We start from the raw sequence: 27,880 nt of genomic DNA, 5'->3' as shown, positions 1-27,880 counted from the left end.
TGTGTTTGTGTGTGTGTGTGTGTGTGAGCACGTCCATGAACTGTATATCTAAACATGTGCTTGCACACGTTAAGTTTATGGTTTTTTGCCTATTGGGGATATTGACATATGACAACCTTATGATGTACTAGCTGTATGAGCAGTATAAGAATTGGCAATGATCCGTCCCATTATTATTCTCGTCCCGTGCTCTGCTCTGTGGCCAAGAGTAATGCAACAATGGGGTATCAATTCATAGCCTTGGCCTCAGGGAAGCTTTTTGGAAAGCAGAGGGATTTTCAGCCTGTGTGCTGCTGTAGCTCCAGCTCCAGCGCCAGACTTTGCAAGAAATGTTGTCTTAGAGAACTATATGTGGGAATGTTTGGAGGAGTCGATAAGGAGGAGATATAGAGGCACCAGCATGTGTTGTTTGTTCATGGTAGTTGTAGATAAAAGAGACTTGCAATGCGAAATGATGAATCTATATGTAATGCATACAGTACAAGGTTACACCGTGTATTTATCAGCTGTAAGACTTTCTGCTTGTTTTGCAGTATAACATACCATTTTATATGCTGACCTATAAAGTGCTTCATAAGTTAGTTTTATATTTCTATTGTGTTGTCTTTGGAGATAAATGCCACACTAAGATTTTTAAACAAGGTTTTTATTTTTTTGGGACCTGAATTAATGTTTGATTAAAAGCTCAGTCAATCAAAAAAATAATAAATTAATCAACCACTAAGAAATGAGCAATCAGTTGGTTGCCAATTCATTTGAGTCATTTTTCAATCTGATTTCTTTTGTCTTATAAACTTAATATTTTGGGGGGTTTTGTCACTTTTTATTCAAAAGGCAAAGCAATGAATAGATCAATCAAGAAAATAGTCTGCAGAATAATTGATAATCAAAATAATCATTTGTTGCAGTAATATAAAGCCAAGATTAGTACAATAGTTCTGCTGGTAGACGGCTGCCTCATGTTCATCTAGTTGGTGAATTTAAAAAAAATCTAATTCGCAGTCAGTCAATAGTCTTTTTTCCAAACAGGCAGATCAACATTGTTTAATTTCCACTTGGAATCTTTTAAATTGTATTGTATTTTGTGTCCTTTTTAAGGCATTGTTGTTTGAGATAAAGTGTTAGTCTTGTCCGGGTCTCCCATTAAGTATGTCATTTTTTTTATCTCAATAGAGCCTTGTTGGAATGTGATTAGATAATAGAGACCTCAGCTGAAACTTTATTTCCTCATGCAAAAGCAGAGAATGAACACATCAACCTCCATAGAATAGTATATAGGTTTGTGCTGTTTTCGTATTCAACGTGGTGTGAAAGATATTCACTGTATGAATTTCAATTCTCCTAAAATTGTCTCACAGAGGTGGTGAATATTTGTCATGTCTGCAAGTGGAGTGCAACTAGTTGAGAACAATATGCCAACAATTAATCAGGAGAAGATAGGCTTTCCTGTTTTTACATGGATACTGTTTCCTTTGTCTGGTCTCCTCGCAGATTTGCACAGGAAATGCAATTATAGCAGCCGTTGGAAAAAGACTGTGCCACTACAACCATGAGTGTTTTTTACCGCAACCATTTTCTCTCAAGTGATTGGGGAAGCGAGCTGTAAATGAAAGGGGAGGCACATGAATAGTTCTCCGGCAAACACGTCACATTTCTATGACCCCCGAGATGATGTACACAACGTTTGCTGTGCAATTACTAATTCAAATCTATATTGCTTGAGTCAGAGAAGTGACTCACAGCTCAGAAAAAAAAAAAGAAAAGAAAACTGGATAACAGGGATTTGTTGGTGTTGGTGATTCTTAGAAAATAAATTACTTGAAATCGTTCAGCACGCTTCTGAATGTTCAAAAGCTCCACAGAGGTGGCAGAGACCACCCTTACCAAGGTTTCATGTGGCCACTCTCGCATCTACTGGCTCTTAGTGAAGGCACAAGCCATTCAAGACTCCACAGCAATTTAGATTGAGTGAATGACAACTCTGAAGGCCAGTTCAGTTCAAACACACACAGAGGAGAACGATCGAAACTGGCAGCTTGTTATTTTTTTTAAAGAGCGCCAAAACATCCCTTTCAAAACAGATTCACAATGAAGTGCTGAGCAGAGGCACATTTGGATGAGAGCATGTCTCTCCAGTGTCTCCATTTACTTTTTCCTTGTTGGTGATTTGTTTGTATTATACAGTTTGGGACATTGTAGCCCACTGTGTTTTTCCAGGATCAAAAAGAATGATGCCGTGGCAGGTTGCTGCTGTTGTAACTGCACTTCAAAGATGCAAACAAACTGGCAGGCCAAGAATTTTGTAGCTATCAGGAGTGTTTGCGATGGGGACGGCAGGCTGCGATTGCAAATTTATGCCGTTGACTAGAGGCTGGGTAGGTTCATTAGTTTCTCAATATGCTGAAAAATGTCAGTGGTTGACAGTTGCTATGGGACTAGTGCTGTATATTCTTAAAGTCAAGATTAAATTAAACATGACTTTTCAAGCCATAAAACATTTTCTTCTCATTTCTATGTCAAAATCCAATCGTATCTTATTAAACAGAATGTGATGCACTGTTGACCTAAAGAGAAAAGTCACCAGACTCTGCAGTAACTGTCAAATCCAATGAGCTTTTTAGCATTTATTCAACTTGTGTTTTGTTTTTTGCAGCCGGTCTCCATCATTTTTTTGGTTCAGTCTGTCCACGTCTTTACAGATGCATGCAGCAGTTTTCATCAAAACAAGCTCTGACGGATTCAAGATTCAATCCTTTATTGCTGTTAAACCTAGTTGTTGCCTCATTGTGCTCATGACAGAACAACAAACAGTCACAGCATAACAGTCAAGACACATCATAATAAATAAAAACCTTTTAACCCACTCCCCAATAACCCACCTGCTGTCATTATGAAGTGTTTTGGCAATTTGACAGCAAGGAATGAGACAAAAAATCTTCTATTGTTTGCACTTTTAATGCTCAGAGCATGGTACACGGGACACGGGTCGGGTTGAAATGTGCACCCTGATGGGGAGCTGTTCTCTCCCGTTGTACCTCAGGTTGGTCAGCCCCCTCTGGTTGCCTCTTTCAGGTAGTATTTTGCATGTCTTTGTTCAAAAGACAAAGGGTTCATTAGCCTTCTGGTCAGCTTTTGATGACATCCAGGTGGGAAACAACGGCTTAGTTTAGGCAGGATTCATTCAGGCAAAGGTTACATTGTACAGGATTCAGCTGGATCAAACATAGGGGAAAGTTAACGTGATTACTTTGTTCACGATCAGAGGAATTTCCCTTACAGTAGTAAAGAACATTATGCATTTGCAGACTGCCGCTTTTAAAAACAAGGCCCTGGTTACCAAATGGTAAAAGTCTACCAATTGCATGTTTAAAATGAATGCTTGGTGACTGGTTGGTGAAGTTAATGTCTGAACACAAATGTGTTTTAGAAGTGTGAGTACTGGCAAACTTCCCTGTGGACTGTGCCAAGAAAATATTTGTCGGTACTGAACTGTAAAACGCCGCGCTGTCTGCGTCGAAGTTTGGAACAGGAGCGTTCTACCTAGGTGTGAAGACAATCTCTCTGGACAAACAGGGAAGCCAAAGCTGTCCACACATGAATAAATACAACAGAGTGTTTTGTCAGCAGGCTAATTGTCAAAGCAGCTTTTGAGAAGGAGTGTAATTGCTATGTAATCGGAGAGCTGTCAGAAAGAACTGCTAAGCAGTCATCATCTGTATGATGATCTGCCATCTGTAGCGATGTCTGGGGGAGAGAGAGAGAGAAAGAGAGAGAGAGAGATGGACAAACAGCGATGTGAATCTGCTTGTATTCACAGCGCATCTTCAGTAGGTTCAACTTAGTAAGTGTATTTACAAATCATACATTTTAGATGAACGGCAGTCTAGGATTTGCATCAGATGTGGAGTTGATGAATGTCTGCGTTATGGCTGAGTTAGGAGCGCATTATGTATGGGTAAAAGAAATCGTTTCTTTTTCTGAAACGCAATGATTATGTAATCCTTGAAATATTGGTTACATCCTGGTTCCCCTCTGCAGAGAAAGAGCTTGAAAGAAATTTCTGTCTTTGATCAGATAGAAAGTCAGCAGAAGAGTGGGCAAAGCAATGAGAGCAGTGAAGGTATGTGGCAGGAAATATGATGGAATTCACACAGCTTCCACTTTTTTTTTTTTTTTTTTTTTTTTTCTCTCCAAACCCCAAGCTACTGAAAATTGCCAACTCTCTTTGCAGAGTAAATCCCCAAAACTCACCAAGGGCAAGGTTGTTCAAATGGTCCTGAGTTCCAGAATCCCCAAACCCCCCCACCCCCCTCCTCCCCCGCCTCACCCCATGAGAAGAAGCTGCTGTCTCTTCTTTCTTACTAAAGAATCCTGCGACTGCATTCAACCAGGGCCACAGCTGTGCCGAGGAGAAAAAGAAAACCGGGGCGTGGATGAGAAAGAATTTATTGATTTGACATATATAAACATCCTACCTGGTCCAAATGGCATGTCTTATTATCGAATCCATCCATTATTCATTTCATATAAAATCAAACTGGGATCTCGCTTGATGTCTCTCTCTTTTTGTTTTACTATTTTTTTTTTTCTTTCTGAAATTCAAACTTTGCCGTGCGGAGACGCAGCATTTGTGAATTATGACAATTTTTCTATCAAAATACAAACATAGGTTGTAATAGACCTGCTGCGGCCTCGATGAGCTCGGTGATCTATTTTGCTGGGATTCTTGTGATGCACGCATACTGCAATTTTCCTATTGGTGAAGGGCAAGCCAGTCAAAGCAAATGCCCTTTCAATTCCATTAGCAGTTGAATCAGTCTCTTAATGGAGAGTAAAATGGCACAAGACCTTTTGCATTACTTACACAATGAATATGAAAAGGCTTTCACCAAGCTTGCAAAGCTTAGTGAGTGCAAAACGGCTTTTAATTGTGTCCCAACTCTGTGTTGGAACATTATGCGCAGTACTCAAGGCTTGTCAATGCTTTCTAAAAAAAAAAAAAGAGAGAGATATTTTCAGAGGAGAACCTCATAGAATCCTAATAGGCACAAACATTTGAGTTTTAAGAAGTGGCATCAAAAAGTTCAAGAAGAATATGAAGAAATGTGAACTCGTGTGAAAGCCTCTGACACAGTTATTTAAAATGGACTGAATTTTATTAATGGACAAGCCCACGCAATTTTAGTATTTAGAGAAACTGTTTCCTGCAATTTCGGTTCACTCATACAGCCCGTTGCACTTTCCTCTAATCTAGTAAACACTGTGAAAGGAGTCAATGTTCACATTAAAAACCCCTAAAAACAAAGCAATAACAGCAACTAAAACAAAAATCTACTCAAGGAGGTGTTTCTGTGAAAACACCAATGCTTCATAAAACATAATTTCATAGATATTGCAAGCATCATTAAGAAGGGAATGAGTCTGTCATTTCAGCGCTGGCATGCAGTATTAATCACAAAGGTCGCTTTTAAAGCAGGTTGCTGATTGAGATGATGATAAGCTGACGTTGAGGAATTATGCAAAGGAGGCATCCGTCTTGATCTGATTTCAAAGCAAAACCCCATAAACCACACAGCTGTTTCATCTGGCTTCTCAGTCAGTGAGCCTGCACTTTAAAGGCCAGCTTAATTCCCTGTGTGCCCCGATAGAAGACAATGCCACGCTTTTCTTAAAGGTTCATTGTTTAGTATGCTTATTCTTTTTTTTAAAAACACACAATCCAGCATATGCGCACCGGTGGATAATCTAATTCAAAGGGCTGCGGTGCCAAAAAGCCCATATTTTTTTAGCATGGTTGGCCCCCGTGGCTTTCAAACCTTTAACTCTGCCAGTGAAGCACACACAGAATGCACACAGAACCACTGCACTGCTTGAGCTATATTTTTACTCGCATGGAATCGCATTGAGGTTATCACTCAGAGACACAGACACCTACTGTGTGCAGAGAAATTGACATTAGAGAAAAGTGACCAGCATACAGTCCAGACGTTCAAATGTTATTTGAACTAAGTTGTGTTTGAATTAAAATGTTAATCCTGACATCAAAATTCAGACTCGATTCGCTGCGCAGATAACTCATAAACAAGTCTCCATTTGATCTGGATCTCACAGAAAAAAAAGATTAAGGGAATGTGAGCAATCCTTTTACTGAGAAAAAAACCAAAGTTGGCATATTCAATCACTCAAAATCCACAAGGAGTCAGGTTTCACATCTAGATGTTTAAAAGGGCATAACTTGGTGTTCAGTAATAACTCAAAGGTTTAAGTGACCAGTGTAGTTCCTCCTTTAGACTTTTATGTGTGCTCGTATACTCGGAGGTGTGTGGGTGTATTTCTGAAAGGTGGGAGAGAAGCCATTTTAGATCAGTTCTCACAGCTGCTTTATTTTCTTTAGATATGGTGGATACATTTACCAAACATTTGGATATTTTTAAGGGATTTATATAAAAGTAAAGAAAAACAATAATTAGTTTTTGTCATTTGAACAATATAAAAAAGCAACTTCTTAATGAAAAAAATGCCTTTTCAACCTCTTTAGATCACATCTTTTGTCATATTCTGCAAATATTTAACAATATCCATCAATCGATCTGCAACTTTTGGCAAAAATGGAGGTGTGAGTGCTCCGTATCACGCTTCATACTAAGCCCGCCCCCTTTTTAGCGGTCCAATCAAATGGGAATTATTTGATTTAAATCCCTGTTGTAACTGTACTCCGCTCAAATATTATGTTTCATTGGGGAATACGTCATAGCAAAAAAGCTAGAAGACGCCTTAACTTGTGTTTCACTGGGGCTTCTGAGGATAAAGACGAAAATAATTTGATTCATGCTTTTCTCACTTTTGTTCAGACCAACCGAACCTTCTCTGTGTTAAAACGTTATATTCTCACACTTGTATTTTAGGAGTGTACACTTTTGCTTCTTTAGCTTCACTCAAAGCCCAAAACGGTATCACTGTTTCACTTTATCATTTTAGGGCTAACTCAAAAGCATCATTTCAAGTGGAGGACCTTATTTCTACCCAAAGGCTTTGTGTGCTTTTTTGCAAAGTATGCACACAGTAGGTTTAATTCAGTTCATGGGGTTTTATGTTCCCTTAGTTCATTGTGGGATTATGCAGTCAGATTTGCTGCATGTCAAATCCTACGCCTTTGAAGGTTTTGGGGATTTTGTGTTATGCTCAGCATGTGCTTTCACCAAAGAAGGAACAAAAATAAAAACACGCACAATTTCCTGTTGCAGTTGTGCCTTTTTACACCATGATTCATCAGAAATTCATTCAAGATTGACCATAAAGTCTTGACAGTGAGAGCTTTTTGACTTGTTGAAACTCATATCTGCGCTTGCTGTGCCGGCACAATTCCCATCAACCATAATGCACCTGCACCACATACATCTTTATGTGTATGATGTTACTGTACAGAAAGCTGCATTCTCATTGCAAGCAGTTCAGAAGCAGGACAGCCTGCAAGCTAAACAAGGGCAATCAAGATGTTGGCTTGAACAATATTCCAATATATCAATATGTAGGCATGAAGATAAATGGACACTCATTTGTGCAATATCTGTCCTGTGTTTTCATTTGTAATGCACAAAAGGGAAGGCGAATTGTTTACCAGGATTGACTGTATCATGTGTGGGTGTGATAATGAGATGATGTTTTGAAAGCAAAACAAAGACAGCTGTTTTTTTTTTTTTTTTAAAAAAAAAGAGGGAGTCTGCTTTTTTCTTTTTTTAATAGGGTGCTGCAGTTATTTCCCCTGAAATCTCATTTCATTAGATAACATGAATTGGACAATACCCTTTGGTTAAGACCTTCTTTGACGACCATGTCAATAACCCATGATAAAACTACTTATAATTCAAATCTGCTGATAGCACTGTATAATTCTAGTAATACCCACTCATAAGTATGCAAAATGCTTTATTACAATAGTCATAACACATTAAAAAGCATTGTTTAATGCTGGTTATTCACTGACATTTTTGATTGCAACGGTCACAGATTATTATAATTCCCCTAGAGGTAATACATAATATAATCCTTTTATAACACAGTATAATCACTGTTATAATGCATTATGATGTGATTACACGTCAAGTTTTAAGTGGTCCTTTCTTTGCTAAAAATTGATTTCACAACATTTTGTGTGTTGTTCTTTCACAGATTTAATTATGTTTTTTCCACTTTAAACGGTAACTTATACTGGTGATTTGTATTTATTATAAAAGATTATACTATGTTACAATGATGGGGATTATACAAGACTATGATCCTTGCAAAACATGTCAGCAAGTATCATTTTTTGGATTATATAAATCATTCTTTTTCTGTTCTGATTATCGGTATAAATTATACTGCGCTATAAGCGGATTATAATGCAATATGAGTATGTTAAGATTGCTTTATAGACATGTGGGTCATAGAAAGTGTTACCAAGCCTTTTTTTTTTAGTCTTTAGTGATAATTAAGAAAATTGACTTCTAAAAATAATACTTTCCAGCCATCAACATTCCACTTACCTCCATGTTGGATCATTTTTCAGTTTTTCAGAGTCTATCTGATTGTCCCCTCTCCTTCATTTCCCTCCACCTCCCCCATGACATTGAACCGTGTGCTGATTATATGAAAAATGCTTCTGCTGAAAAGTGAAGTGGAGCTCGTGGTTGCTGCAGGCTTACACAATGGAAAAAGGCCCAGAGGTGATGTAAAACCAGCCAGCGCTGGTAGGTGATCCACATTTTCTATTAGCCTACTTAGCACTTTTCTAAAGGGGCTCACAGTCTAGCCCAGGAGAGGAGTGGCATGTCTTGTACTCATGATCACTAAGTCATGGCGGACTTATATTTTTTTTCAAATGCAGATGTCTCGGTTAATTCACGTGTAAGGAGTCAGAACTGACTTTGAGCGAGGTGATGTGGTCTGATGAGGGGATCATATTTGATTTGGCTTGATCACAGTCTAATCGGAAATTAATTAATCTTAGATTGGCCTCCTGCGCCGCCACTGTGCACCCTCGTCACTCCTGATTCGGCTCCACACTATTCATCTTTCATCATTCGTCTGTCTATCTGTCCGTTTGTTTCGATACAGATCAAACATGTTGTAAAAATGCATTATATTATTAAGAAAAAAAAAAATAATCAGTCACAAAAATGATTGGTACAACCTTCCCCTGCTAAACTTTATTACAGCTGCAACTATCTCTGCAATTAACTCATGGAGAAGAGTTCTACTCTGGGTAATCATTCTTATTACAATCTTCCTTACACCGTATTTCTGATGTAGTCCTCCATTTCAATACGAGAGAAATAATATTCAGTCCTATCAATAGCCTGCTTGCACAGTAGCAGGTTTTTACCTCAAAGCGGTGGAAATGATTTCCGAGCTCTGGATGGCATACATGTTTCCTATTTGCACTTTGGAACCAAATACAAGGCTCAATTGCCTGAGATGAATAGCTTGTTTTATTCATAGAAGAACGCAGTGAAAAGCGAAAACATGCAAGGACAAGGACAAGAATTGCATGGTTATTGAAAGCTCTTTTGGAAACGATGTCCTTTCAATGAAGTTGTTCGGTCTAGCTTCATAGTGATGAGCAGGTTTTGATTTCCACAAGGCCTCTGTGCATGGCTGAAAAAGCAAAGGTTAAATCATGCACCAGAACTGACAGCGTTGGTACGCTCTGAATTGAACTCCTTAAGGCTTTTTACAAAACTATGCTGTCAATGCAAAAAAAACAACAGCTCTTAAAAGACACAAGTCCCAGCTTTTCTCAATCTCCTCCAAGCCTCTGTAAGGCAAGAAAGACGATACACATTTGGGGCTCATTGGAGCAAATCAGAATTGTCAGCACTGTGGGTTTTTTACCTTTTAAACAGGGAAGATGGATAGATAATCACCACATGCCATTCTGGGGGCCAATTACACAGCTTTGTGTGAAATTGGAAAACCTGTTCTCTCAGAGCTCTAATGGATGTTCTGGTCATTAGTTATTTGAGAGTCTTCTCTGGCTGTAATCAAACGTGAAACATTGCGTTAAGCGCCCATAAAAGAACAGCTGCCTCTCTAAGTGACCTTCTGTTTAAGAGAACCCAACTGTCAGCCGTGTGGCGTTTTGCGACAATTATTATGTGTGTCGCCATAAAAGCAGCTCTTATTTCCCTCCTTTCTGCAGTGGTTGCATCTCATTTTAATGTCTTGCTCTTGGTTGTATTTACCTTTCGGGGTCTGTTAGGTAGCTGTATGCTGTCATATCTTGCCTCTATACAAGGCAGATGAATACTCTTACCCATCTGCTCTCTGTTAGTTTCTCAGGTGTAGTTTTAAATCGGCAAAACAAATTACTGATAGAATACACAAATTAATATGCTGATGTCCCTCTGCTTCATTTCCAGGTGACCATCTATCCTGTCAGCAGGGCCCGCCTCCTCTCCCACCAGCCCCGCCCCCACACAAGCAGCACCCGTCCATCACGTCCCTGAGCCGAAGCTCACTGGCCAATCAGAGGAGCCCGAGCCCACCGCCCACAGCCGGCCTGGCGACCGACTTGCAGAGTACGGCGGAATGCGTCCAGCTGCAGGACAGCTGGGTCCTGGGCAGCAATGTGGCCCTGGAGAGCAGGTGAGTGACCCACAATGACCTACATCAGAGCGGGGGAAAATCCAGCCCCAGGTGTTATTATGAAGCCGCTTTCACTGACTCAGAAAAGAAATTGATGTGAAATAAATGAGCTGCTGTTCCAAACGTTTATTTTGATTTCAGTGTGAGTATATCGTTGCGACTTTGAAGTGTACTCTCAGACTTCACCTATATTTAAATTGAATGCATTTTTTACGTTAGGAAATCAGTGAAGGTAACAGTAGCTGTAACTATATTTCACTCATTTAATTTGATGGTTTATTGGCCTCATTTGGTGACCACCAATCTACCAGTGCTATCTGCTTAATCCACTGGACTGTTTGATGTGTTATCCAGATATTGGCCCATGTCCATAAAACTCACAATGGGGGTTAACAGTGACTCACCCAGTCGTGATTGAACCAGCTGTTTGCCTTTTCACCAGCTACCAGCTTTATATTAATGCTCACAAACCTTTATCATTTGTATAATGCAATCCAAGGTTTCAGGAAAGCACACAATAAGTATCGCACTTCTTGGTGTAGTATCATGTTCAATATTGGATTGCGTGACCCTCAGCACATGTTAAACTCCATCAGTGACATTTCTTGCCGCCTGCTGAAGAGAAGTGCTGGGATATTAGCGTCTATGAGTCCTGTGGTCCTGTGGTAGTCCACATCCTCTCCAAGGCAACTGGCAATAACCGGCGCTGTGGAACACACTGGGAATTGGCATTTACTAAATGGCAAAAAAAAAAAGAAGTTTCAAGTAATAAATAAAGTAACAATAAATCTTAACACCTGATGATTTTATTCATGTTTTATTGCTACTCCTCCGAGAATAAATGGATTATAAAATGATTATTCACCCCATGATGTTAGGTATTTAAGTTTTAGCCTATTTTAAGTTCCACACCTCATCAGGGTTAAATTATCATGGCACAAATTGTGCATGGCATTATATGTTTCCCGCTGAGTTTGATAAACATGTTCCGTGTTTTCTCCTCTGTCGAGAATAACGTTGTCAAGTGTTCATAGTCTTTTTGCTTTTTTTATGCACCCGCAATTAAGGGCTGATCACCAAATTAGATAGACCTACCCTCAGAAGCAGAGTGCCTGATTAGAGGGAACGTTGGGGATATCAGAGCGCTTGCCAGTTTAAATCAGAGAGGCTATAACTTATCAAGGTTAACTTGGTCAAGGGGATTGTGTGTTGTATCAAAAATTGCTGTGCAAGATACTTCTTTGTCACAAGAGCTTCTGCCAAGTTCTCCCCCTGAAACATACGTTACATTTCTCTTAATCAGGGAGCTCAAACTATCCTGGCTAATGAAGTGTGGTACATTGCGCTCTGACTCAGAAATGGCCTTGAGTAGATGATTGCATTCTAGCCTGATATTTCCTTGGCACGGCGTCCCCTTTTCCGAGGCATAGATGATTGTAAACTTTGAATTTCGTCTGTGGCAGCATGGAGCAACAACCTCTTATGATCTGACTGAATCAATTGCTATATGTTGTGACAGTTTCACTTTCTGGGGAAGATGCAGTGATTGAATACTAACCGCGCCATGACCTTGAGCTGTCTTAGTCTTATCGACAAAACAATATGTGCACACCTATCATCAGCGGAGGCATAAATCACTATCACCACTGTGGACTCTAAATCAAGTGCTTGTCAGTGGGTGGGAACTGAGGGCTGCTGCACTCCAACAGGGCCAAAAGGGAAGACCCGGTTCACCACATAATTGCAGATGTCAAGAAAACCACCAGGTTGGGAAATGTAAACAGAAGCTCCAGAAAGTATTTATTAGGATGCCTCCAGGGGGGTTTAGGCTTGGGAAGTCCTGGCAGAGCACATACTGTACATAGGTGGCCTCAGGTATGGCAGGAATGTGAATCTCTCTTGAAACCTCAACATTGCCAGCGATTTTATTCCTCATGCAGCGCAGAAGATGTGGTCAAATGTGCAGACAGTAAATTATTTGACAGTTGATTAAAAAAAAAGTGTCGAATATGAATCACAATGTTATGATCTTGTTTAATATATTTCCTTTGACTTGACCTCTTTGAAAATAAAGCGCTCGTTTGACAGCATTAGCTACTTTTACAGCAATTAGCAGTAATGAATTATATGTGTGAAACCTCCCATAAAAGTGCTGTTCTTCAAAGCAAGAGGTTGCTAATTTGACTCAATACTAGCTTTCACTCTGGATAGCTTTCAGCATTATTCTAAATGAGTGAAGTGCTGCACTCACTAACTACTAGAACTACTGCTCGTTATTATACGGCGAGTGAGCGAAGTCACCGATCCCACTTTGATCATGCTGTCAAAGCTGTGATAAAACACCAAGGTTGATTTGGGCTCGTTTACTCTCGCAGTTTAAAGAATATCAAACAGTCAGACAGACAAAAAGAAGCTTTCTTTTTCAGCTCAAGAAAAATAAAAAGGGAAACGAGCCTCAAGCGGTATGCAACTTGGAAACAGCTAACTAGAAAAAGTGCCTCCGCCACGTATCTCTGCAACGACCACTGTTGTAATGTTTGAATGAATACAAACTAACTAACTAACCCCCTCGTCTAGGCCGCAAACATATTAGACGCGTTTTTATACTCTCAAGCGACCGATATGCTCTCATTTTAATACATGCGGCTGTCTGCACCGGCTCCTTGCAGCTGAACTGCAGGTCACTGTGTAAAACCCAACTATGACTATTAAACGCTGCCTCTGAACCAAAACTGTCAGTCCTTCTGTGTGTTCAGTTCCTTTAGCTGTTAGTTCTTTTAGCCAAACCTACACCAGGGCAATGCTGCCCACCAGCATGTAACAGCTAACGAGCTCGCCTCCCTGTGTTTATAGACTGAGTTTGGCTTAGTTTATCCTTTGCTAAGAGATAGTTATAGCCTACATACATTAATGTTGATAAGATATGTTTTCACAAAAAGTGTGAATCACAGTCATAAATGTTGGGTTCATGGGTCCAGTATGCTAGATTATCTGTGGACAGACAGACACAGAGATGAATGCACACCAATATGACCGAATGCATAATCTCCTGGCAAAGATAACAAAAACAACGGTCCAAGCTTATTTTAACTGTAAAATGTGAAATTTAGACAAAGTATAGCAATTCTGAAGAGCATTTATAAGTTATAACACTGGATCAGGAGAAGTTATCTGTCATTATGAGGAATGCAGATATTACACTTCAGATAATTCTATGAAATCTCTATACTTTACCTTTTGTTCTGCTTTATTCAAACACAGACTCCTCCATTTAAAGGGCTCAATTAGTTCGCAACAGAGCAGTGATTATGCTTGCTGTTCGTTGTGCAGAGGAGACATTCAGATCTTTAAAGTATGTGGAGTACTTTTAATCAACCCCTCGGGTTTCCCTTACTAACCACTTGGCTTCACCCGAACCGTTGTTTGAGATATTTTCAATTATTCCATCGAATTAGACAATGAACTGCCGTGTCCCTCAAGAGACCAATACACATATACGTTAATTATTCTTGAGCAGTACTTAATCATTTGTTCCAAATGGAAGACACCAGTATGTGTGAAATTAGTATGTTTGACACCTTTATGGTGCAAGCTATGAGATCTATAAGTACTCTGCTGGATAAGAATCGGCTATCTGCTCTTACATATGTATGTCCTTTGGAGCCCACTTGAGTATTTTTTTTTGTCACTTAGATTCAATGAGATGCAGCTAGAACAGTCGTTATGACATTTCAGAGTCTTTTGAAAGGCCTGCCTAGCCACACGTTGCAGTTATAAATGTGCTGTCAATCCCCGTTGGATTCACGTGTCATGGGAGTCCTTTTGTGAAATGAAATTATGTCTCAGCTCTAACATCATCATGTGGTACAGTGTCCCACAGACGGTACATTTTCCTGATAGAAAACATGTTAGAATTGTTCTCAGGGGCGAAAAAGCAGCGCAGATGTAATCCAAGTAGGATTTGGTTTTTTTTTTGCGCGTGTGTGTGTGTGTGTAGTTGTTTGTGTAGGATGCACATATAAATCATGAGTCAGACAGTCATGCTTCATATCAGAGGAGGAAAATCTAACTTTTTTTTTGTACACGAGCCATGGTGTCAGGATGGCACCAGGACTGATTAGTCACGTGTACACTACCAGCCAACTGGCCTTTGGGAATAGAAAGGAGCTTGCAGGGATGGCTGGTTACCTGCCAAAGTGGATGCTGGTGTAGACAAAGTGGTAATCCTCGAGACGCATTTTCTCATTTTTCTCGTGTGTTTTCCTTTTCATTTATTTTGCCAACATCTTTAGTGCCAAGCACACATTTCTGTAGTGGTTCCAGAGTTCTGCAATATTTTCCTCTTATTTTAGGCTACTGTATAAACTGCTGCTGCTGCTGCTGGCAACGTGAAGTGCATCTGGTCCAGATGAATTTTGCCAGCAAATGTAAAAGCTGTTATGAACAGAGGATGTATAGTGAGGAGTAATCTGAATTGTTATTAATATAACAAACATCATGACACGTTTGCTAAAATACATGTCAACAACGCACCAATGCACAACCAGCTCTGCTCCCAGTAGACCACACAACACTAAACATCAGTGCAACATAATAGTTATTCTGTCTGTATATATAATATTTTAGTAATTGTGGATTTTTCTACTTATTTTTTTAATTCTTTACTGTTTTTATTGCTTATTTACTTATTTATAATACTTATTTTGCTCTTGTTTTTTTTACTATGTCTCTTGTTTGCACTATCCTCTATGCTGCTGTAAATCCTGTAAATGTCCCCGCTGCGGGACTAATAAAGGATTTTTTTATTATTCTTATTTTATCTTATCTTACCACAATTGCCCCTCAAGATAAACCACAGAGTAACTGTCTCCGGCCTAGAGTTAAACTCCAAAGACCATCTCCAATGTATGTACATTAGAGCTTAGCTCCACTTGTGCAAAACTAAACCAAACTTGTTCAATATACAGTAAAACATTCCGTGTGCTAACAATCTGAGCGACTGCAGATGGCCCCATGCTGATCTCCGTGGGCGGGCAGGCACAGGAAAGCTTGCCGCCACTGAAATACCATCACATGGATGGGGCGCTAGCGGTACCAGAATAGCACCTGCTAACTGGCCTCCCGTCGAGAGGGCAGGTGGTGATCTGGGGGAGAGCGACGGCGACGGAGACGGCGACGGCGACGGCAGCGAGTGTGAAAACGAGCCATCGCAATGCCCGCCACATCTGTAGCCTTTTCTTTTCTTTTTTTTTTTCCTCCGACCACGAATTGGAGCAGCCTGATTATTCAAGCTCTCACCTTGAAATGCTAATGCTAACACAGAACAGCAGCTAATAGGCAGATTACATATTCTGAGGGCTTCGATTCGCATTGTTTCAACAGTGCTCTCTCACCCTTCCAGCTGGAGCTTAGCCGTAGACAAATCCACCCACTCTCTGTTTAGTCTTTTGTCCTCTGTGAGGATGTTTTCAAATGTCATCCCGATGACAAGCAGTGTTGTGAGAGCAGAGGAGGCCGGGCTGGCTGCTGCTTTTGTGTTTCAGGCTTCTCAATGGGACAGACAGGCGTGCACGCAGACACACTGCGATCACACTGACACACAGCCATTCATTTGCTCTCTTTCCCTCTCAGTCTCACACTCTCTTGATTGTTTCTTTTCCTCCTCTGTCTCTCTCGCTCACTCGCTCAAAGAGCACCACGTTGCTATCACTGGGGCTGGCTGGATTAGCATAGTAATGTGCCTTGTTGCATCACACTGGCTGTAATCAATTAGCCGGTCATCCAGCAGACATTTACACTGGTCCGCTGTTTGTTAATCATGTCCAACAGCATTTCATCTTTAGACCCCTTCAGTCTGCTCTGTAGAGAAAGAATGAAAAAAAAGAAAGGCCGACATGGAAAACATCAACAGCAGAATTACGTTAAACGCTGAGTGCAATAAATGTCCAGTGAAGGAATTTGTTCTGGTAATGCCGGTACACACAGATTCTGACAGCTTTTAGTTTCACTCTACACTCTGTTGTACAAAGCAAAGGGGATATAAATGACTGGAATATAGCTGACTCTCTAGTTTGTAACCACCGACAGCGTGCCATATGTTTCTGGTAATTATATGTGCACTCGGATTGTTCAATCAACTAAATTGTGCAAATAAACAATTTCACAATTTGTGTACATATGTTTTTATTTTACATATTCATTATTACTGGTTTTTAGTTCCAGTGTATTTGACTTGGAGCTCATGAGAATAAATATGTGCTTGTATTTTTGCATAAATAAGAGCCCAGGTAGATTTGAGATCTTTTCATTTACAGGAGAAACTGTCTCCACGTCATCTCTGAAAGTTGCAAAGAGCAGCTAGTCATCCCTCTTTAATAGAGTGTGTACACACACTCACACACACATGAACTCACAGGATCATTTTTTCTCAGATACCTCATCAGATAACATCCACTTACACTTAACTCCATCTGACAACGCGTCTGCCTCAGACAAGTTCTGACCTCAATTCATACCCAACTGTGTATTACTGTCTGTGTCTGCTTCAGCATCAGTACAGCTTGTTCCAGATATAAGAATCTGAACCTCTCCCAGGTCTGCAGACGTCCTGAGCATTGTCATTCCAGCAGTGACACGCTGTAACCTTTAAATGGAATCTGTCCATGACAGCACGTGTCAATCGGGGCATCAAGGAGCCAGACGATCCGAATCTGACATTTGTTCTTTTTAGTCGAGCATTGATCAGAGGAGGTCTTAGACTAGAGATATCCCCTCAGGAGATAGGAAGTAGCTGAAATATCAGCAGCAGGGATGAAATAGGAGCAATGCATTAAGGTGTAGATTTATGATGTGTCATTTGTAAAACAAACCTGTTAAAACCGTTAAACACATATCTGATTGCTGACTTCCCTGGCTACGTTTTTGGATCCCTAGCAGTGGAAAGTCTTGAAAATCAACACTTAGTCCGACTAAAAGAACATTACAGTTAATGAAGCCGTCTTAGGTCTGTTGACCCAGCGTTCCTATCTCATAATCAGGGAAACTGTGATAAGTAAGTGCCACTACATGGATTTTCAGTCCTTAATGGCTAATCTTCAGATTATGCGCCCAATTAGCCGTTCTCAAGCTCTTTTAGTACAGATTCACAGTTGGGATTAAAAAGCCTATACAAAACGTACACAGAGACTTCACAGATGCCACACAAATAATTGATGAGCAAACACTGCTTTATCAGTTCATGGGTGTATTTAAATTAACGGCTGCCATGGCAACCTGTTCCTCCTTGAATCTGTACAACCCTTAAAACCCTTTAAAACTTTGTGTTAGACTTTTAGCTGTCTCTTACTATTCCAAAATGATATTATAGCTCTTACCCCCTCTTTTATTACGTTGAGGCGCCCTTGTGCAAGGCACTAAACCCAACTGTTCCAGTTTAAAATAAATATTGCTTTGGTGGTGCTAGGCAGGTACTCTCAGGTGTATGTTTGTGTGTTATTGTTAGTGTGATAAAAGATTGCACAGAGCAACCAGCACCTCAATAAAAAAGGTTGTGTTGTATAAATTGTTTATTCAAATGTTTTAATGTTTGTAATGTTAAGTATTATTAATCAGCAGACCATGTTTTAAAATGAACTCCTACAGTCATCTTGGTGAAGAATTCAAGAGGTTCTTATCTGAAAGAAAGTAGCTAATCAACATTAATCTACAAAATAGTAATTATTGCTCGACAATGCATTTCATTTTTTTATTAAAAAACGGGCAAAGTGTTAGGGAAGGAATTGTACAGTTCTGGAATTGAGGAGCTTTTGCAATGCATGGTCAATCTGTCCAATTTCCCTGGTTGTCCCCATAAGCCTAGAGGCATTTGGGTATTAATCTCTAAGTAGTGGCAAGAGTGGCAACAAGGCTTAATTCATTTACTTAAGAGCTTTTCACGTGGGGTTTAAAAGTTAATAGGACAATCACTCTGTAGTGCATTTGATTAAACCCTCTTAATTACCCCAGGTATAATGGGCTATTAGCAAAGGCCCAGTTGTAAAAGGGCAAGTGGGAGATGATTGTTTTTATGAGGTACTTTTTGCTCACCTCTTCCAATGTCAGGAATAAACTGAATAATGTAATTCTACCCAGTTCCTCTTGCCGTGTGATACACATGGGATTTACTTGTGTTGTAGGGTACACTGTATTTTAGTGATTTCTTTGGGTATTTGGCAATTAGAATGGGGTCAGGAACAAATGTGGGGGTCTTTTATCGAGCTAAAGGACATTTTACGAAGATGTAAACATCAATTAAGTAGCTCAGGGCTTTAACTTTGGGCGTGCTGTTTTGAACCATCACTTATTTTACCGTTATTTACACAATACCTCTTTTTTCCCCCTTCTGCAGGCACTTCCTTTTTAAAACGGGCACAGGAACGACACCTTTCTTTGGCGCGGCGGCCCCTGGTTACACCATGGCGACGGGGACGGTTTACTCCACGCCGGCGCGCCCATTGCCCAGGAACAGCCTGTCCAGAGGGGCTTTCAAGTTCAAGAAGTCACCTAAGCACTGCTCCTGGAAGTGCACCGCCCTGATCGCTGTGGGGATAGCTGTGGTTCTGTCCATCATTCTCTGCTACTGCATTGGTAAGGATCAGGTTTGGTGTTTGACAGACATTTTGAAATCGCATGCAGAAGGAGAATTCATAGTTATTCTGCTTCCAGATCACAAACAGACATGGGACAACGTTAGAAAGCTTTGGCAGACATTATTGAGATTATCATATTAATAAGAGATACATATCAAACACACATTTCCACAGTCAGACTTATAGTGAGTCACAAAAATTAGAATGTGCAGCTAGATGCGGGAGAGACTGCTTGAGACTTGACTGCCTGAAGTCTTGACTTCGCCCTTGAGAGTTGAGAGCAAAAATGTTCAAGTTTAGATTTGAGACGGCGTATCTAATAAAAGATAAACAAGACTGCTACAGTGAGTCCTGGCATATTTAATTATTAGACCAATGTGTTAAATTGTCTAGTTCCCAGTCAGCAATGGTGAAAAAACCCACAATTAAAGCAGCTTTGAAAGGAAAATGTCAGAACTATAAACCATGCCATTTTAATGGTCAGCCTACAGACCTAAAAGTATTTTCATCTTGACTTGCAATTTGTTTATGAAGATTAATAAGTGTATGACTTGGACTTTCATAGACTGTCATAGAGTTCATGCCTGATTTGGACCGTCCCCAAAAGACCTAAAAGCTGCTCCTCCTATATCTCTCTCTCTGTCTCAATCATATAATCTCACTTTTACCCACATGTTCCCCCCAACTCTTAATCTATATGGTTGACGAGACGTTGGCATCATAAGTTCAAGGCCACACTTCTACCAGCCTTCAAACTTGCAGTCTACACCACATGCATGGGAGCAGTTTTAAAAAAGTATTTTCCTCCTCACATTGGTCCACTTCGGTCCCTGATCGTGTTTGAAAGCAGTTCAGGAGGTGAAAATCTCATCTGTAAACTGCTCACATTTACCACATATATTCTAGGCTGAACATCTGTACCGGCTGGGGGCTTAGACCAGAACTTTCCCCTCAATTCTCTGGAGAAATCAGCCTGGAAAGCTGAGCCTGGCATGAGGATATTTGTTTTTTCTAGGGATGGGTGACTCTTTGTGTTAACCCCATTAGATCTCCACAGTATGGTGTGTTTACATCTAAATACTGTGCATCTGAAACAAATCAACCAACTAGCCAAATAAATTAACTTTACAGCGAGGCTTTGTCATGAATATTGCCACTGAATACCTGTTGTTGTTGTCAGATGTGGATGTGCAGCACAACCTGTCACACAGGGTGCATGAAAAAAAAAGCAATTTTTGTGCCAGAAGCAAGATATGTCTTTCAGTTTTAGGGAGAGAAAACATGACTCCATTATCTGCGGTGGCATTAGACAATCTTCAGACATGTCATTCAGTCAAACGGAACAAATGATAGACAAGTTGCCTAGAGTGAATGTAGCCAGCAGGCCTCTTAATCTGTATGAAGTTTGATCTCTGCCAGGAGTATTTCTATTTCACTGCCTTTTCCCTTTCTGCAAAAATTGCAGATGTCCTGATATGATTCAGTAGCATCTGTCTGACTAAGCTCTCAGTTAGATGTATATGCAGACATGGCCCGAGTACGGTTTCCAACAAGACAGTCCTGTCTGTTTCCCTTTGACAGCGGGCTGTGCATCATCTCCGCACTTCTGATCCCCAGTTCACAGAATTTATGTCCTCGGGGAACATGTGAAAACACAGGCAGGGCGTTTTGAATGGCCAGCACAGATGGCAACGTCAAAACGAAACACAAGTTGGGGAGCTGAACTCCTATAACAAAGGAAACGGTTGCAAACAGTTGCTCTTTATAGAAGACCATGGTCCACAAAGGCTTTGTTGTGCTTGGACCAGGATCTTCTTCTTATACAGGAAATGCTTTCATCTCAGCCAGAAAGATAAACCAATGCTCATCCTCTCTCCCTCCTTTGGGCATTTATTCCTCAGACGTTTTTTTTTAACAGCATGTGTCGTAACTGACTTCTTGCTAACCTTTAGAATCTTGACCACAGCAATAAACCTGCTACAGATTCATGTCTCCTCATGCCGTCCCTTGTCATCCAAGCCTTTAATCTTTACGCTGTGCCTCTCTCCCTGAGCGGATATATAAGTATTCATCCAGCTTGGAGGCAGGGGAAATGTGACACAGTTGTATAAGGAGAAATATGGGGTTGTTGGGAAGATCCTATAACCAGTGTTTTATTGGGGGATAGAAGGGGGAGTGCTCTACTGGAGGAGAGGTCATAAATGTGCTATATCAATATTCACATTCCCTTTATTGACTAACAGTTCTGTTACTTTTTGTCGTTCATGATCTTATGTCATTAAATTAGTATGGATATGTACATATAACTTAGCTGCTCCTCTGTGTGTAGGAAATCAGTTGCTATTTTTATTTGTACCTGCGCCTGTGACAGTTCTGCTCCGTTTACTCAGGGAAAAAGGAGTCATTTGTTCAGCTGTTGTCACTAACCGCTGTAGCAGATTGGATTCATTCACAACATTTTCATCTCAACAATCCCCGACTTGTTTAATTGCAGACCTGTCGGATGTTTGGGAATTGTATTTTTGGCCTGATTCCAGAGTGTATGCTTGGTGCTCCCACTCATTCAATGTGTGTGCGTGTGTGTGTGTGTGTGTGTGTGTGTGTGTGTGTGTGTGTGTGTGTGTGTGTGTGTGTGTGTGTGTGTGTGTGTGTGTGTGTGTGTGTGTGTGTGTGTGTGTGTGTGTGTGAGAGTTAAACAGATGCACCCTCTCTGCCACTTGCCTCAGGTGTCTGATAGTGTTTCCACCACTTCCTCTCTCTTTCATCCATCGCCAATTCTCCTGCCAGGTGCAATGACTCAAATAGATACAATGTGCGCTCATGCTTTAATACTTTTCCACCGTCAGCTCGCATAGTCCCATTAGTACAAAGACAAACTCAAAGACAAACACAGGCACACCTGCATCTGTTCTATGTTCAAATGGGACTGTGTTTGAAGTTTACTGTGCCATGTTATTCAATTTTTTGAATTTTTATTCAGTTTTTTTTCTGTTCCTCAGGTTTAGACTAATATTCCTCTTGTTGTTTTAGAACCAAATACTTCAGCTTTCTTTTATTGCATTGATTTGAAAAAAACAACGTGCAGAACGGTCTCAAAACTGGACCCTGGCTGACCAACAACAGCAGCTCCTGTAATTTAAATGAGGCAAACCTGCTGAGGTGAGGCTTTCCAGTTCTGCAAACTGGCCTGATTGGAAGAATTTCAGCAATTGTTCAGATACAGGGGGGAGGCCAATCAGGACCGAGTCCAGCTTTGATGCTCTGATTGGGTGCAGAAACAGCATGTGGATTCTTGGAAATGCACTTCAAAATAACAAACAAAAAACCAAATGCAAAAAAACATCCGCACTGAGCATGTTTGATCAGAATGATTTTAAAATAGAAGGCGGTTTGCGATTTGATTATGAATGTCAGAAATACATAGAGAATATATCAATTAAAAAGTGTAAAAATGGATTATTTTGTGCCTTGTAAAAATGCTTTTTGAAAGTTATAAATTTGCTGTTACCTTGTACCACATGTTTTTTTATTTATCAGAAAAGTGTGAAAATCAATCAGCGGTTAATCATGTGATTGGATGATATCATCGGTGATGAATAGAGAAGAAACAAAGACTTTCTTTCGATACTAATCTAATACTACTACAAAAAAAAAAAAAGACCTAGAAATCCCACAGAGATATACAGAAGGAGACAGGGAGCTTGCTTCAATTGCCACAGGACCAAATAAACAAACAAACCCTGTCTTGGTCGATCTTGTGTTACAGATGTTGTCATTCCATTTGAGGTGGTAGCAGATACTATCCCCGAAAACAGGAACATCTTAGCCATGCTCTGAGCAGCGTGGCTTATTTCAAACAGTCCCCGAGGAATGTTTCCGGGGAGATGTGCAGGCAGGTTCCAGCATAAAACAATGTTTATCTCAATCATTTTGAGTGTGTTGAGCTCCAAGTTGTTATTGGCACACTGTGACTCCAGATGGGTCACCTCTCTCTATGGCAAATGGACTAATTATTCTTGGTGAGGTTGGCCATCAGAATGGCGTCCTCTGCATATTTTAACAGGAAACACTTAAGAGGTTTTATACTCATTCATGTTTTTTTTATTGCCTTCGGTTGCTTAGCTGAATAATTAATAATTTATTTTGTCAATCAAGAAGAGATAAAACTTTCATCGGTAGCATAATTAGCCCTGCGTTTTCCAGGTAACAACACCACGAAGAACCATGTGAACAAGATGGGGGATTTGCCGTGAGAGCAGATTATTATTTTGGGCTTGTGTTGGCTGTTTCCCCTCACAGGTGTGTTTATGTTTCTGTACACTAAATACCATGTGGATGTCAGAGCTCAAACAAACATCTTGTGAACTTACAAATTGAACCTCCCATTCATAGTTGGTGCAGGTTTTCCCCGGGGCACATTTCGACTTTAGAGATAGCGTCTAGCTTTTTTCAGTTTCTTGCTCAGGAAGAGAATTGCTCATGGCCCATAAATATTAATTGAACCGACCTAGGCTGCATGAATAACTTATGCAAATTCATAAATTGAGGGCTATTCACCTCAAAGCAATTTGTTGATGAGCTAAGTGGGGATTCAGGTCTTGGCGCACTGAGAGCAGTGAAGAGGGGAAGGCTCTTGGTGGTTCTGTGATGTGTCTGATAAACAAGAGCCCACTGCCACACTCTGTGGAAATGTGGTGACACTTAGAGATGTGAGTGTGCAATGTTCACCTGTGGAGAGTCTCTGCACTGATCGTGTTAAATGGACTAGAGTTTACAATCAGGAGCCAAGCCAGTGGAGATGTTTTTCTTTTAAATCTGACTTTTACTTCTGACATTTATTGGTTAAAGTGATGTATCTAGATAGCTATTGGATGAAATTTGTTTCGAATATTCATTGTCCCTAGTGGATGAATTTCTAACGAGGTTGGTGATGACTGACTTTTCACCTGGCGCCATCATTGGGTCAATTGTAAGTTTGACTCTTTGGTTCGTAACCAAATAACTGCAGAACTAAATAGCATTTCCATCAGCCTCATCTGTACGTTGTGTTAAGCAGTAATCAGCAAATGTTAGCATGATTACAGGCTAAACTAAGATGAACATCTTAGCATTTTAGCATAGTAACTGTGCAGTTTAGCATTGTCACTGTGGGTACGTCGTTGTAGCATTCTGATGTTGGCCATCAGCTCAAACCAACCCAAAACCAAAGTAAATTCTCACACAGCTGCTAGCATTAAAGCATTAAAAATACTCTTTAAAAAAAAAGCGTGTTTCACATTCAGCTATAAGTCAATAAACCCTTTTGTGTTTTAGAGCACTGTCAATCATTCCCTGTTTCTTTTGATAAAGTGTGGTGTCTTGCCTTCTGCCAGTCAGCTTAGAGAGAGATTTTTCTCTCAGCATTAAAAGGCTTCATTTTCCAAAATACTTAATGCTAATTTTGTAAATACAGGTTTTGTTGAGTAAAAGATTATGCCACCTTTTATTCCTTAAGTAATACCTTCACCTGCTTTAATTTCACGTTGCCAATCATTTGGCAAGAGCAGGTGTCACTTTTTTTCGGGTAGAGTGTTTCACCTCGGGTTAATGCTCCATGTCCTCAGTTGATCCTTTCAATTTGTGCTCCAGCACAGCATGCAGTGTTTTCTAAGGATTCTGGAGCCTTTCGTCAGTTTAAAGCCATCAACAAGTTAGTCTGAGAAATGAAGATAATTACGCAGTATGCACTTTGAAAAGGTCAATATGAATATAGGATTGTTACATTTCAAGGTGAATGTACTCAGTGTTATGGACTAATTAGACAATTTTTTGGTAATTGTGTGATGATTATTGGTAGATTAAATTATCTGTGTCTGTGTTTGTTGCTATTTAATTTTAACATACTAAGACTTATCCGAATCTGGTTGGAGATGGATGAAACCATGATATCAACAGCAACATTGCATTGATGGTGGAAAACCTGTGAAGTAAAAAGAAAACAAAAGTGCACATATCTCACACTGGGAGGTTCTGTCAAGACTAGTCCATTAAGACAGAAAAGTCAGACTTGTCAAAGATATTGATGGACCAGTCGGCATTCATTTGTGTTGCTTGTGATGTGACTGGTTTGCTTCACCTTCAGCTGAAATGGATTCTGACACTCGGATAAATGCTGGATGAATGTACTATTTAACAAAACAATATCACTCATTTTTAAATCTGTATTATTTGATTGGAAGTCAAGGCTACGGACAGTGCAAGTGAATACACTCGATGCCAAGTGTATTCATCATCAGGCTTTAACACAACGCATGCCTTATTTCTTAACAAAGCACACGTTGTTACATTATCCATCATAGAATTCAATCTCTCTTTTGTTCTCCTTCACATTTGATATCCTCTCTGCCCCCTCATCCACCTCTCAAGTTATTTGCTGCAGTCAATATCCATCTTGCAGCAAACGGCAAGTGTTGGAGAAAAGTTCTTCTCTCAGATCAAATGGTCGGAAATCAAGATGCTTCCTCAGCATGTTCTCCGGCTGGTGACTTTGAAGGAGATTGGCCCTCTTGCTGCGCTCACAGGAGCACCTCAGTTTCCAAAAACAACAAGAACACAGTTTGATTGCATCCGATACTGACACAATAAAGCGGGTTGGCTGACTGAAAGCCAACAAGAAGGAGTGCTGCAGCATCTTACTCTCTCACTTCCTCCTCCTGCTGCGACTGTCTGTCTCAATGAACTGCCTCGCTCCTTCTTAAAAGACTCTCACTTTCTTTCTCTTCCTCCATCTTATCTTCCGCACACGTGTAGCTGCGTCTCTGCGTCCTTCCTGCTTTGTATTAGACTTGGAGAGTTCTACGCTTTTCTATTGTATCTCGTCTGCCTGTCTGAAGTGAGAGCTTTGTGTCAAAATAGAAATCCTGCTCTGTTTGATAGAGTCACTGTTTGTGTGCAGACACTGTGGCACATTAATGAACAGTGCTCCCCAAGGAAACATGATAGAGCAACAGGGTTCCGAAGTATTGATGGACATGACTTTGTCTGGCCTCTATCAGTGCTGTGTTTACACAAAAAACATCCATCGCAGAGTAGCAAAGAGATGTTAGAAGTTAAACTGTAGTGTTTTTCCTTCCTGCATTGAATCCACCCATTGTGCTCTCCCACAGGTCTTTTATTCTTAAGTGGCCTGATTGTTTATGTGCAGCTATTTGCTTATTTGTTTATCCATTTCTAGAAGCCCACACAGCTTTTTTTTTTTGTGTGTATTTCACAGCAATGCACCTTTTCGGCCTCAATTGGCAGCTCCAAGAGTTGGACAACCAGCCGGCTTTTGAAAACGGAGGAGTTGGGAAGACGGGGCCCACTCAGTCGAGCGTAGTGACAGCTCTGGCTGCTGACGGTGAGGAATTAAAAGACTGACATCTCACTAAACCGCTAATTAACATTCCAATAAGCCTTTACAGTTTGAATGCACAAGAATGAGACTGTTTATTCTTTTGATGGCTTTGCATTCTGGTCAAGGTGTTTGGCATTGCTTTTTGAATATTGTGCTATCAGGGTTATTTTTCTTCTTCACAAACTAATAGCAAATTGATGGCTTGGCAAAAGCAGGGTGTTGACCAGCAGTAGTAAGAGATAGAATTGGCCTAATGAAAAGAAATAAAGCTGTGTGTAATTAATGCTTTTTGAAATGAATTGCTGGCTTAAGAAAAGGTTAAAGAACACTAATTAATTAAATCAAGTAAAGGTTCAAATGACGATTAAGAAAGACAAATTGCGACAGCGAACCATTTGGCCTCGTCAATGATGCCCAGGCAGCCTTTACAGTTTATTGAGATACTTTACCTTCTGAATATTAATTGACCTATTCCAGACAGATTTGTACTACCTAATCATAATCTTGGGGCCACATTGTGTATTCAACAACAAGCAGGACTTCTCAGCTCACCTTTACAGTAAAAGCCACCAAATTAATCTCCAAGCACATTGCGGTATTTAGAAAGCACGGCCATGGAAGCATTAATTGAGTTGAGAGGGGCAGACAAAAGCTCAATTGTTTAAACTCTGCTAGATTTAAATCCTCATAAGTACTGCTAATTAAGATGGCATGAGGCAGGTTTTGGACTGTTTAAAGGCAATCAATAGCCGGCCATTATTCTCCCCAGAGGTAAACTTGGCTTCCAGTCTTCGCTTTGACTGAAGTTAAAGTGACAGGCAATGGCTTCATTACACACACAACACTGAGGGATGCAAATAATGGAGGCCTGGCACTGGCAGATACACTCAAAGCAACAGTATACGCCGGTTGACACACTGAAACGCTTCTTACAAGAGGCGGGAGAAAAAAGGTTGAGTTGGCGGGACAACTCTGCATCATCCACCCAACAAGTCATTGCCACAGTCAATCGTAAAGAGCACGTTTGTGTTCCTTCTACAATAGAGCTTTTGACGGCGAGGACTTTAAAACGCTTTGCAGATTTTTCTTCTTAACAATGTAATCTGTTCATGTAATTGCACCTCACAGACTGCAATTTTTTATGTGAGCATGAGTCATATTAAAACCGGCCAGCTCTCTATCTTTGGCGCTTTAAGGACACAGTTTAAGGACATCATTTTGCTAAATTGTTTTGATTTGCTGTTATTGCTTT

The 27,880-nt window shown here is 40.3% G+C and overlaps 1 protein-coding gene across 1 annotated transcript in view; it reads left to right on the top strand.

Annotated features, from left to right (window-relative positions):
- Window positions 1–27,880, top strand: part of si:dkey-237h12.3 (teneurin-3) — a 126,230-nt gene that overhangs the window by 40,662 nt on the left and 57,688 nt on the right. Inside the window, exons 3-5 of the mRNA XM_054598066.1 lie at window positions 10,401–10,626; window positions 19,013–19,251; window positions 26,506–26,631. Coding sequence (XP_054454041.1) covers window positions 10,401–10,626; window positions 19,013–19,251; window positions 26,506–26,631 — 591 coding nt within the window. The remainder of the gene's footprint in view (window positions 1–10,400; window positions 10,627–19,012; window positions 19,252–26,505; window positions 26,632–27,880) is intronic.

The sequence above is a fragment of the Anoplopoma fimbria genome, chromosome 4, assembly GCF_027596085.1.
Source record: "Anoplopoma fimbria isolate UVic2021 breed Golden Eagle Sablefish chromosome 4, Afim_UVic_2022, whole genome shotgun sequence".
NCBI lineage: Eukaryota > Metazoa > Chordata > Actinopteri > Perciformes > Anoplopomatidae > Anoplopoma > Anoplopoma fimbria.
The sequence above is the reverse complement of the archived record's forward strand: the minus strand, read 5'-3'. Positions and strand labels throughout refer to the sequence as shown.